At 40.8% G+C, this 13987-nt stretch overlaps 1 protein-coding gene across 1 annotated transcript in view; it reads left to right on the top strand.

Moving 5' to 3' along the window:
* The window catches only part of LOC307269320 (adhesion G protein-coupled receptor L3), a gene marked incomplete at its 3' end in the record, with an annotated part of 164878 nt that overhangs the window by 83646 nt on the left and 67245 nt on the right, over positions 1 to 13987 (top strand). Inside the window, exons 6-8 of the mRNA XM_080052261.1 lie at positions 2960 to 3063; positions 6294 to 6479; positions 10328 to 10366. Coding sequence (XP_079908387.1) covers positions 2960 to 3063; positions 6294 to 6479; positions 10328 to 10366 — 329 coding nt within the window. The remainder of the gene's footprint in view (positions 1 to 2959; positions 3064 to 6293; positions 6480 to 10327; positions 10367 to 13987) is intronic.

The following is a 13987-nucleotide window of genomic DNA, read 5'->3' as shown; positions in this document are numbered from 1 at the left end:
GCTCTGTAAACAGGAATTGTGCCTGCTACGGTGGGCCCCCTTTGTTTATATACCCTTTGTTTACGTACCAGTTTACAGAGCCTAGGCTGTGTATTAACACACTATGTTTTTCTCCCTGATTTTGGACAGAAAGTGATTTTGACAACACGTGTTCTCTAGGCTTGTCTCCACTTTAAATTGTTAGTTTTACCACTTTAAGTTGACTCAAGCGCAAATATAGTACAAGAACGTGACATCCCAAATAGTCCCCTGCAGTTAACCTGATGAATCTTGCAAAACCTCCAACAATCTGATGTTTAGAAACAGAAAACATCGCTAGTGAGATATACCGTACGTGTTGTAGTCTCATTAGTAGACAGCGTCCTCAAGGCTCTGTGCCCTTGATGTTGGTCATCGGTGTGTGTGTTCTGTTTGTGATTACACTCACCCCCTGCAGCTCTCATTCTCACCGAGGCAAGCCAAGAAACAGCCTTACTTTGCATCTGTATGAAATGAACAACTAGTACACCGCACGCACGCACGCACACTCACACACTCACACACACACACACACACACACACACACACACACACACACACACACACACACACACACACTTACTTACTTCCTTTCCCTCATTGGTGTAATTGATTAGTGGCTATACACATTTGAGTTGAGCACTTTGAAAGGTCCGTTGAGTTTTGTTTATCAGGCATCAGACCATTTGCTTATATAGCCTCTGCGCCGGCCTTTTCTGTGCATCAATACCAAGAGCATAGAGTGTGGATTGAGAACAATGTAAAGTTGGCTTCTCTAGATATGATATGATATTTTTTTGCAGCACTTCATACTATAATGACTTCTGGCCACTGAGCATAGCCTATACATCTTTTAATACAAGGCCCATTATGCAGTATATACTAAGATATTAATGCATTAACTTTACTGAGAGATATAACCTAGCATCCCTAACATTGTGGGTTACTGCTGTCAAACAGTATTATGGCATGAAAAGGCAACTCGGTGGTAATACATTATCACAAACCCATAAGAAGAAGTAACGCAAGTCGGATAGCTTTTAAACTAGTCAAATGCACCTCTGTTAAGGCATTTTCTGGAAATTCCTTATCGCGATTGATCTCGTAGTCTGATTCAAAATCTGTTAATAACATCATACAGCACGCATACACACACGCATACGCACGCACACACACACACACACACACACACACAGACACACACACACACACACACACACACACACACACACACACACACACAGACACACACACATACACTATATAGAGGCTTCGTTAATGGGCAATGCCAGCCACCCGTCGAGACCTCACTAACAGCCGTCATATGGCAAGATAAGAGGGACACACACACACACACATACACACACCATCTCCCCTCGGCGCTCTCTCTTCAAAGACACTGCTCTTCAGACGGCTGCATACCATGGCTGCGTGGAGCTTCCACCCTGCCACTCTTTGAAAGTTCCTCGAGACCTCCCCTCCCCCCTCCCCCCCCCCTCCCCCCTTCCCTTTTCCTGCCTTTCAATAAGAACGAAATGCAAGAGTCCCTTATCTTCTAAACCCATCAGACATAAGGCTGTCCAAGGTGGAGCGGGGAAGGAAATTATGTGTCAATCATAAATTTATATCCGTTAATGCCCGCTCGCCCTCAGTCTCCGACACAGCAAGCAAGCAAGGGCGATTTAATGTCAGCGCCATAGCATTCCCTTTTCTGATATCGGCTCTGGGATATATAGATGTAGGCTAAGTTATTGTCGCTATGTTGGAAGAATAATATGTTTGATTTATTAATCAGCATCAATAAGGATGAAAGCATGGTGAGAGAGAGCCTTTTAAAAAAGGTGGCTGCGCTGCTTAATTCGACATAAGGGATAGTTCAGTATTTTTGAAGCGGGGTGGTATGAGGTACCTATAGCCTTAATGCTAACCTGAAAAATAAATATCCATTCAATGATATGCTTTATGTAGGATTGTGTTTCACTGCTTTAGCCAGCCGCCAGACAGCCGTTTATTTTTGCACTTTTCTTTCAAGCAAAGTTCGGCCATGTATCCCTACGCCGTCTCACACCGGTTTACTGCAGCGTATCACTCCGCCTATCAGCCATGCTACTCAGAGCTACGGGCCATTTTAAAAATACGGAACTATCCCTTTAATATGTTGAGTTTAATTGTATTTTAATTTTTTTTTACCAGAGCCCCAAATGGAACAGACTCTCCCCAAACCATGTCTCTCTCAGCAGAGAGGTTTTCTTCTCTTTTTCGCGAAAAAGAAGAACAAGCTTAATTGACCTCTCGTAATGAATTCAGATATGGCGCACTAAATTGGGTGCATTTCCTTTCTCTTGGAGAAGTTGAACTGTCATATACACACACACACACACACACACACACACACACACACACACACACACACACACACACACACACACACACACACGTAGACACTGTATGACTTTTAATGACAAGATACGGGGTGCTGTCTGGGCCAGCCTCAATGTTCATTTCATTCAGTCTTGGGGAAGATAAAGACCATCCAATTACCCTTTTTTTGCTACATTTATTCATTTAATCACTTAAGAATTGTGTTTTCTGAGGACATTTCTTTGCAAATAAGAAAACAACTTGATATACAGCAGATGTGGGCCATTGGTTGCCTAGAGTGAATGCATTGTGTGGTCCAGTCCATCACTCTATAATGGGGACAATTAAAGTAAGAACAACGAGAAAGCAAGTGTTGAGCTGGATTTACAAACACACTTTACTTGACAAAACATGTCACTGTAGCTTCTCTTTCTTAGCTGACATGGTTATATCCGTCAGCCTCATGAATAGTATGGCGGTGTAACTAATCTGCTGTATTCTCTCTGTGTCTCTCTCTCTCTCTCTCTCTCTCTATGTCTCTCTCTCTCTGTCTCACTACTCTCTCTCTGTCTCTCTCTAGGTGTGGCCAGTTACACATGCGTGGGTCCGGAGGGATACTGGGACATCCAGGGACCAGACTTTAGCAACTGTACCTCCCCGTGGGTCAATCTCATCAGCCAAAAGGTACCAAGCATCACCATGCAATGAGCAAAAGAATACTCTCTTCAAAATAACATGAAGTTGAGGATGAGAAATATACAGACGCACACAGACAAGGTTGAGTCAAATAAACACCTAAATGTACATGTTAGACCTTTAATGTAGCCTATACTAATATGAAAGAAGACATGTTATGGAAGAGAAAATATAAAACAATATTAAAAGTGACCAGTGCTTGAAAAAAACAATGTTTTTGTCTGCAGTGTCTCACCTTACTGGTCTATTAAAACAATGGATTATTTAGAGTGTTATCTCAATGTGTGTGTGTGTGTGTGTGTGTGTGTGTGTGTGTGTGTGTGTGTGTGTGTGTGTGTGTGTGTGTGTGTGTGTGTGTGTGTGTGTGTGTGTGTGTGTGTGTGTGTGTGTGTGTGTGTGTGTGTGTGTGTGTGTGTGTGTGTGTGTGTGTGTGTCTGTTGTGTGTGTGTGTGTGTCTGTTGTGTGTGTTCAGATGTGAGTAGAGTTAAAACAAATACCAGCACAGCATCATGGTCCAATGGACTGCTGTTGGTGACGGCTAACGAAGGCCACGTCCTATACCCTACCATTAGATAGAGCTGTTTGCTGCATTCCAAACTTTCTCAAGCACAAACGATTGTGTATCTCCTCCAAGTCATTATGCAAAGCCCCACATTAAGCTTCATATGTTTAAATCTGTAATGGAATCAAATCAGAGAAGGTAAAGTAGGTCCAAAAGTAGGTATCCGGGGTTGCCAGGTTGGTGAAATGCAAGCAATGTTGCAAAAAATGTCCTCACTTAAACACATAGGAGCCTGAGGGGTGCATGTTTTTAACACTTATGGTCTATGCAACGATGCAAAGCTTGGCACCATTTACCAAAAAAAAACGCCAGTGTGCAGATATTGATGGAGAATGGCTGTTCAGGGAAATAAATAATCTGGTGCGTTTCTGTGCAGCGCCATCACCATTTGAGCGCTGCACTAATGGCTGTTTTTTCTCTTTGCTTTTGTCTAGTTGCCTTTTGCATAGATCCATTTGTTACACCGTAGCTCTAATGTAATTACAATGTCGGGCTAGAACTGACAATGCACTAAGCAATGTGTTTTAAAAAAAAGTGTTGTTCTTAACTACAGAAAATCACACTTCAGCAGAACACTTTAATGAAGATGGAGGTGTCAGAGATGTAGAATGCCCATCCGTGCCCCATTCGTTATTTTATATGTAGAGCCATTGTCCTAAATGTGGCAATGCTCATTACCAGATGCTTCAGTATACAAAATGAGAATTGAAGGTGTGGAAAAGTAAGACAATGGGGAGAGAAAAGCAGATGAGAAGAGAGAGAGGGAGAGAAAGAGACAGAGAGAGAGAGACATAGAGAGACAGAGAGAGAGAAAAAAAAGCTAGAACTATTTAACACCAACATCCCCAGCTCTCCTCATTACGAGACATGAGCAGGGTGGGAACAGAGGAATAACATCTCCCCACGGAACACGTTTCCATGCATACACCTCGGTGTGCAGTGCCAATTTAAGAAGCATAATTGGCTTGACTAATAAACTCACACACAGGCGATGATAGCAGCCAGGTGATGCTCAAAGTAAATCAGGATGGGTCTGGTTTAGTTTATGTCACTGTGTTAGTTAAAAAACCTTAGCAGTTAACTGACCTTTGAATGCAACTTCCCACCTGTGTCTACATGTATTAGAGTTGACTGAAGTTATTTACTGCTCGTTAATTGAGACTGACTATTGCATAATGTACATGTGTCATCTAGGCTCCGTGTGCAAAATGTTTGAAGGCCATCTATCTATTTTTCCGATTAGCATTTCCGATTATTAGGAGTATAAATCAAAGGATGCATTGCACCGAAAATGATTGGTTTGTGTGTTGCAGTTGCAATGTCTGCCAAGTAATAGACTAAACTATTAATAGTGGGAAATGGTTGGCATCAAGGGGCCAACCCTTTACATTCTTATTTTCAAACGCTTCCATATATAGGAAGGCTTCCGTATAACGTCAGCAAGTTTATTTTCTTTGTGAAAGATATAGCATGGGGAACTTTAAAGGGGCTCCAAGGAACTTTCAGTTTGTGTGAATTCTTCTATCCACTTGCGCTAGTGTTTCTACCATGCCAGCTGCAGTTCCTTGTTGAGCGTACCCATGACAAAGGCATTAAGAAAAACTATATAACAATAGCATTCTTTGCACTGATGGTCTCGTTTGCTGTAACATGTCATTTATGATCATCAGAGGAAAAATTAGACTGTTTCAGAAATATTTAAAAGTTCCTCGTAGCACCTTTAAGTGTATAGGTTTTTGTATAATATATTTGTATTTTTGTATAAAAGCAAATATAAAGATAAGGCAGAGATTATTTAAAGTCGAACATCAAAGGGGAAATAATCATTAATATGGTTATTCTTTTAACGAATACAGAGACATAAAGAACATTGATTCAACAGAATATGCCCTCTGTGTACAACATAGTCCTTATACAATGCTTCCCCTCAAGCTGTGCGTGCTCTCCATTAGCTTCATAAAGGTGGAATATTCCCTCAATAGATTTCATAATTGCTCCCGGCTACAATATTGTAAACTCAGCTGAGCACATTAATTGTCTGCAATTTAGCAGCAGTTGGGGGGAAATGTAGGCTATAGGCTAAATGGCATTCAGTTTTTAGGGGCTAAGCATTTGTATATTGCAATTTGTCATGCTTTCCCAGTTTTTGCCAGTGTGTAGCTTTAGCCGTGTGCATAATAAACCCATGCCACACTAGAAAACAATAAGGATAGTAGGGTTGTTATCATAGTTAGTCAGGTATTTAAATGTTTCAGCTACCATCTTCAATCTAATCCATTTCATTTAAAGGTGGATTGAGTGACACTGGAGAAAGCTAGTTGTCACAAACACTTCTGGTCTAAAACAGTGAATATATCCTCACGATCCGCTACATGTGTGTGTCCTAAAAAAAAATCGAGTGTTACTTCACATCCTAGACTCTGTAAATGGGTGTGCTGTTAGCTACGGGTGGGCCCGTTTGTTTACATAACAGTTTAGGGAGCCTATAGGCTGTGTATTAACACTTTCAGCGCACACACAGTATGTACAGAGACTAGTTTGTGAGGAGATGTTCACTGATTTTCACTAAAAGGTGATTTAGACAGCAAGCATTTGGACTCCACCTTTGAGTAAATGTGCTCTTATTTAGTTAATTTTTTCCCTCCCCCCCATGCAGTTAAAAGCCGGAGAGACGGCTGCAGTCATTGCCAGAGAGTTGGCGGAGCAAACCAAGCGAAACCTCCAGGCGGGGGACATCACCTACACAGTGAAGGCCATGGTTCAGCTGGTAGACCTCCTAGACGTGCAGCTCAGGAACCTCACGCCGGGCGGCAAAGATAGCGCCGCACGGAGCCTCAATAAGGTACAAAGGAATAGTCACTTAACTCCTCAATAAGGTACAAAGGAATAGTCACTTAACTCCTCAATAAGGTATAAAGGGATAGTCACTTAACTCCCCTTGCTTGTCCACGCAAATGAAATGAGCCCTTCGCAAGAGAGTGCACTATAAAATGAAGGAAGTTAAGGTGAATGATTTGACCAGTAGTACTGTCGCCATGATTCGATTTTGCAATGGCTAAATATCTGGAAATGTTCAGGGCCCCAAACTGTATAAGTGTACCACGTTTCATGCTTTTCTGAAAAGGTTAACAATTTGGCACATATCACCGCTCCCATAAAACAGTACTTTAGGAAGCCGGAAATTGGTGTAAAGGTTTGGTTAAGAAAACCCTTAGAAAATAACCTTCGCACCACTTGGATTCCGTAAGACTTCTAGTATGTTATTAATTACATATTCATGATTCAATAACAGTTAGAATGGTTTCTGTTGCAATTTTTTTAAGATCAGGTTCTATAATGCCCGGACTATAGTGCCAATTTGTGGGTCAACATTTGTCATTTAAACCTTTTGGGGAATGTCCCCACATGGACACCTGCCCACCTCACTTCAATTCACTCACACCAGAACAGTAGCTATTCTTTTTAATGGTCTAATATTTGGCCCGCAGTGCTGTCGGATAAAAATTATATCCAGCACTTCCCTGTGGTCCAGTCCATACTAAAGCAGCATTCCTTCATTTTCAGTGAATAGCTTCAGTGGACATCTCTTACTCTTACTATCCATTTGGTTTGGATGTAGTTTAAATGATGTCATCCGTATGTCACGCTTGTCAAAAGCACTACATTTGCACCATGTGATTTTTTTTTTAAATGAATGGCATACAGGGTTAGAGTACAGCAGGTTGGATCCAAGCTGTGGGAGTGCAGACCTTTTTTTTTGCTAAACCTGGAGCTAATGCATTCCTTCCCCTGATTCACAGCAGAGCACAGTGAAGAGCCACTCAGAAAAAGCCATCAATAAATAATACTCTATGTCTCGCACCAGCCGCCAACGGAAAAAAAGCAAACATCAGTGAAATCCAAAAATGTCACTCGTTAATTTGCCGGAGCGGGCGAACACCAACACCTGTTCTACGATCGTTTTTTTACCGGGTGGGGGGGAGGACGTTTTTTTAATTTTTTTATTATTGCCACGACAGACACAGATGTCCCCATTGAGTTTTTAGTGGCAGTTTTCTCCAATTGAGAGGGGAGGCAGTAAAGATGGCCTCAGAAGGGAAAGGGGATTGGGCACATTCACATTGGAAGAGCAACTAGAGTTTATAATACCTCTTGGGAAAAAAAAAAAAAAGTTTATCATAAAACACATGATTGAAGGTAGAGGGGCTGCGGTGGAGATTGCCGTTGCAGTGTTAGGTTTCTCTTGTAGACATGAGAAAAATGTATTTAGAGGGGTCAGGGGCTTACCTACTGTATATGATTTAGAATTCTCTCTATATATCCACTCCATTCCTGCAGTAGTGCGTCTATGGAGAAAATAAATGACCCTAAGGCTTTTCTTTAACGTTCAACTTCCCTTGCTAAAAAGAGCTATCCCCCCCTCCCCTCTAGGATATACCAGAGCACACAGTACTCTTCCTATCTGCCCTGATGTTCACTGATGTTCACCTACCCTAGTTCAATCATTTTGACACAATCTAGCTAAAAGAGCTGAGTCGAATTAAAGATGTTTGCGCGTGATAGTGGAGCACAATGCTGCGTGCCTCTGCAAGCCGTCAATGCAACGGATTGAGTTGGCAAACGGGGCGAGATCAGTGTCGTTTTTTTCATGATCAAAAAGGAATTGTTGGCTCACGGAATGCCAGGGACCTGCTTCTAGAATTTATGCCTGTGCAGTACAGCAAGAGGCTCCTTTATGGGGGTAGAGTGGGGTGAGTTGAGCCAGTGGGTAAGGTGAGCCACCCCTGTATCCAGGTAATCTTAAAAATAAAAATAAAATAAAATAGGGGAAGGTGGGGTGATTTGTGCATTTTGGAAGTTGCAAAACCCCTTGTTTCTAGAAAACCGTGGAAGAAATTGGAAATGTGACCACATATTTAAGAAGAGCCATCCATTTGACTCATCCTGTAAAGAAGGGAGACACAAGGAATAAGATATAAGCACATTTAAGCTCAAAAAACTGTGTTTTGCCTTTCAAAGTAAAATTTCCATGATCAAGGTTTTTTGATTATTGTGTCTGAACAATTATAGACACGTTTGAAAACATTTGACACATGTTTTAGTGCTTTGGTATGCTACACTTTGAGTCTATATAGTTAGCACAATGTCAAACCTAAATTGCTGCATCATGCCTATTATCCAAAATTCTGGGGATGGGGTGATTTGTGCGCAAGGGCCTGGGTGAGTTATAAGTAAGTAAGTAAGTAAAATGTATTTATAAAAGCACATTTATGACAGTTTGCACTGTCCAAAGTGCTGTACATAGTGCATTCAGTAGGTAAACAATGAAGGTAAAATAACAATAACCAAAATAAAAGACGTAAAGCCCATACATCCACATAAACACAGATAGTAGTGCAGAGGTAAGTAAGTAGTGCAGAGGTTAATGGGGAGGAAACACCAGGGTGTACATTGGTGTTTTGAGCCTTGATTTAAAGGCAGAAATGTAGGGGGAATCACATTTGTCAGGTGGCAGTTGGTTCCACAAGCACGGAGCAACTAGTGCAAAGTACATTTCTGAGAGTTGTGCCAGTGGCATGGCTGTATACGCTGGTCACCAAAAGAAAGTGATTGTCTACAGTAGCTCAGAAGAGAGTGACATCTCAATTCCACTTAACGACACCACTGATGAGAGTTCAGATGGCCAGAAAGATGATGATGGTGACTTTGTCATTGTGACACAATGACGCACAAATCACCCCACTATGTGGGGTGATTTGTGCGACAAGACAACTTTTTTTCCGAAAGCTATATTTCTTAAACAGTTTATTCCAGATCCAAAGTTTTTATTGCCAGGGATGCACAACATCCTGAAATATATGTACATATTTGAGTTGGAGACATAACTGTCAAGGCCTCACTTTAAAATCACTTTGAGTAAAAAGTTGCACAAATCACCCCACCTTCCCCTATATATTTTTTTTTCAAATTGCGTTTCTTTAAATAAAAAATAGTTTGTTTTGTTTTATTTATTTATTTATTTATTTATTTATTTATTTATTTATTTATTTATTTATTTATTTATTTATTTATTTATTTATTTATTTATTTATTTATTTATTTGTTTGTTTAGTTCAGGGACATTGCACAAATCAAAATTCAAAATGCAAGTGAGCCAGAGTTAGCCTAAGAGGCTAGTTTTCATCTGTTGTCCCCTGCCAGATATTTAAAAGGCAACCTAAATTTAAAGAAATACAATGCATGTATAAACAAAGATTAAAAAACAACATACATAACAACAGTTTGGACATTATTACATGTTAATTTAGGTCAAAACAAGGTAACATTGATGATCTGAGCCACTGTATGCCTGTTTCAAAAAGGGTTAACAATATGAATAGCTCTCCAGAGATCTCACATGGGCTTCTTGAGTGAAGAAACATGAAAATTCCATGAAATGATTCACTTGCACTCACATTTTAAGAGTGTCGTATAGATGTATTTCCACACGCCCAAGTCTGTCTAATCCTAGTGCTAATTAGAGTCTCTACTGTTTTTTCCAAGATGGCGTACAATTAACAGGTTTCAAGAGTATAAGGTGGCTTGTTTTTTTTCTCACCTCTCAAATCTGTCCAGATGTGTGTTTCAAGTTGAAATGTTGAGTTTTTTCTCTTTTCGTTGCTAACTCGTTGCATTTTCTCCGGGTTGCAGTTGCAGAAAAGAGAGCGCTCCTGCCGGTTTTACGTTCAGGTATTTGGTCCAAATTCTTCCTCATACCCACCATTCTCCATTTCCCCCATTGTGACAACTTTGTTATTATTATTTTTTCTCCACATAATTAGAAACTTGACCTTTTTGAAATTGGACAAAACTGACAAGAAGTTGAAATAATGCCACAATTATAATACCAGCACGTGTCCAGCATATACCATATTTCTGTTAATGCAGTTGTGAAATCAGGGGTGGGGGAGTTCATAATTGCCATATAATTTACGTTGCATTCAAATTGATACCATCACTGTCTGAAAACTAAAAGTATGATTAATTGTTCAATATTCTCCCCCCTTGCATGCATATGCCCTGATATGTATGCTTTTTAATGCCATATATCTATTGTGAAATGATCGGGTTTCTCAGTCATTCTTTTAAAAATTGCCCAAAACTATCTCAACAATACTTTCCAGTCAAATAAGCAACAGAATGGGAGAGCATCAGTAAAAAAGTAAAAAGCTCTCGGGGATGTTAACCAACTCCTACATTTTTCAGCAAAGGCTTTTTTCGGAGCCAAAAGAAGTAACCTCATTATTGCAGAAAAGCCAACTTCTAACTACAAGTCAGCCAAAAATCATGACATGTTATGATTCTCCACCATGCATAAAACATCGTGTCCCAATTTATGGGGAGTGGGTTTCTATCTTTTCAGTCAGGTATTTCTCCAGGCCAATGCTTGAAATTTGATATCCCCATGGGGTGGCATTTTCAACTGTCGCCAAAATAATTTCTACATCCACCATTGAACTGCGGATTAAGTTGATGTCCCTGTATTCCATACAGATGGCTTCCTGATAATGCTGCACATTACGGCCAGATGTTGTTTGATATGTTTGGGTGTGCGGCAACATGTACCCCGCCTCGATAGCTCGGAGGCATGCGAGCAGAGCACTTAACTACGTGTCGCTGTGTGATTGTGCAAATGACGTCCGTGTGGAATGTATGTTTTCATGCGGTTGATGGCGTGCTCTTGTGCGTACAGATGGGTTTTATGTGAGTGTGACATGCTTACAGAATATATGGCTGCTGGTGGGGTTGTATAGTTTTCTCTAGTGTGAATGTATGCCAAAGAAATACCAATAATCAACCAAAACCAATTGTCAAAAGCCTGAAATAACCGAAGCAACTAATACTTCTGTGCCACAGAATTCCATTGTTCACCCAAATAATTCAATTCTCCATGCCTCACGGTTGCACTTGTTTTCATTTCATCATTGCAAACATGGGTTCAGTAGTTTTGTTTGAGCTACAGTATGTGTAATCACGTTGTAGTTGCATTCATTCGCACCCTAACAAATGCAGTATATCACTAATGTTTTGAGTAATGCTCGGACTCTTGACTAAAATATATATTTCAGATCCATTACTTTAAAGATTTATCTTATTTCAATGCATTTGTTTGTTGTTGTCTGTTTGCTTCTATCACCTGCATCTGGGTTCACGTTGGCACAGTGCACTGCATACTGTACTTTTGCGTATGCATTGCACACCGCCATGCATGCCTGTACACACTGCCCAGCTGTGCACCTACTCCCCTGTCACTTTCCCCTTCTCTGCTGGGGTTGACAAACTCAAACAAACGGTGGAGAGCAACATCTGTTGCCTTGCGTCAACACACGGGCATCGACTACACGCGTTGCCAGCCCTTTGAGGGGCTTTCATTGATTGGGAAAAAAAAATTGGCAAATGTTTTTTCTCCAAAAAAAATGTTTTTTTTCACCTCCCTGGCAACCAGGAATACAAAGGGGAGAGGTGCACCTGCCTCGGAGATCACGCACGGAGCTGGAAACAGACTTTGTGGTTTCTTTTGGGAAAAAGGGCAGCTTGTGTGCAGGTGTGTATGCATCGAAAGGAGGTTGTAGTTCAAAAATAAAGAGCAGTTCTTGAGGTCTTAATGAGAAAACAAGTGATTCTCACTCTTATTAAGTGGTAAACTACGTTATATGGCACTCAAAGTCACCTCCGTGGGGGGCAATATCACCACACATTTTAACAATACTGCTGTAGTCTTTGCTTAACTTCTCATCTTCCCATAAAAGTACATTTACGCTGGTGGGCATTAGCATAGTAACTGTGTTGGTGTCAGATGTCAGGCTATTGTCTATGATTGTACCCAGATATTTGCACTGATGTACAACTTCAACAGCCCTGGCCGTGAATCATTAATCACCACTACTTTTTGAATCTCTCTTGGTCGTTCATAAAACAGCGACCTCTGCCACACGCATGTCGTAGCCAATTTAGTCCCAGTGAACTTGGCCTTGTTGGCCTTGATAAAAGCAGCTACAAAGCTACATAATGATCAACTCCCTATCTTCTGCATTTTCCCTCTGGCAGGAATGTTTCTTTCTGCCCTTTGATTTTTTCGAAACAAACACAATAAAAATAGCGGCCTTGCCTCCTCCCCCATGCCTTTTGGCCATTGTAATGGCAGCTTTGTTATAGGTAGTGACATTACGGTGGTCCAATTACTGTGATTATGTCCATCTATGTTGTTACCAAAAGCTGGAGTCAAACACGTTAGCTTTGAAAGGCTACTTCCTCCAGCATTTTTTTTATTATCAAGTTGAAGATGATTTATGCCATGAATACGGCTGTTTCAACACACAAAAAGATCAAAAATAGTATCCTGTGTCCTAGTAGAAGCCGAGTGAGAGTACATTTCCAGGGTACAGGGAGTATAAATGAGTTCCGACCCCTCATTAAAATGACACCGTGGCGTGCAAACAGGACTAGGGGGAGTGTCAGCAGGAGTGACCTCAGAGCAGGCGAAACGGAGGGAGGCGCCTTGTTGAGGAATGTAACGAGATGATAAAATGTCCCCGGTAGTCAATTTGTTGAAAGATGAAGATAAACCACATCCTTATGAAAAGGAAACCTCCTCATCTGGCCCTGCAGTGCCAAGCTCTGCCTGAATAATCAGTCTGTGCTCAAAGTGGAGAGAGCAGAAAGATCACTCTAAATATTGTTCTCCTGGTTTCCGATGTGTAACTGAATACTGTAAATATCTCAATTAAAGCTAAAATGTAAATCGTAGCCTCAAACGTCATATGGTTTCTATCTATACAACTTAAACATGTCACACTCACTAACTTTCTGTCAAAACTGTTATCATTTATTAATTTATTCAAATTGTTTCCACTATGCCGTTGGAGCAACGTTAAAGGTCACATGTTATTATGCTAATTTTCATGTTCAAAATCGTAATTTGGGTTTCTTCTAGAAGCTAGTTTAATGGTGAAGTGCCTAAGAAAAACCTTTATATTTCTCAAGGTGCCATTGCTGAATCTCCTCTGTTCAGCCTCTGTCTGAAATGCTCTGTATAAGATCCTGTCTCTTTAAGCCCCGCCTTCTTAAAAGCCCAGTCTGGTCTCATTGGCCCTGAATATGTCTGCCAGTTTGAATCTTACTGCCAGTTAGATTAGATCTGTGGATTGTGCTTATCACAGGTGGAGGTAGCGCTAAGTTAGCTTGGTAATGAGTGGAAGAAGACACATCTGACTGGGGTTTTTGAACACAGGTTTTCAGAAAAATGTGGAGTTGGGAGAAAAATAAGCGTTGCATTTTCTCATACTTTGGGAGTCTCTAGACACAGCAGCG

This window comes from Ammodytes marinus (genome assembly GCF_949987685.1).
Source record: "Ammodytes marinus genome assembly, chromosome: 23".
Classification (NCBI taxonomy): domain Eukaryota; kingdom Metazoa; phylum Chordata; class Actinopteri; order Uranoscopiformes; family Ammodytidae; genus Ammodytes; species Ammodytes marinus.
The sequence above is the reverse complement of the archived record's forward strand: the minus strand, read 5'-3'. Positions and strand labels throughout refer to the sequence as shown.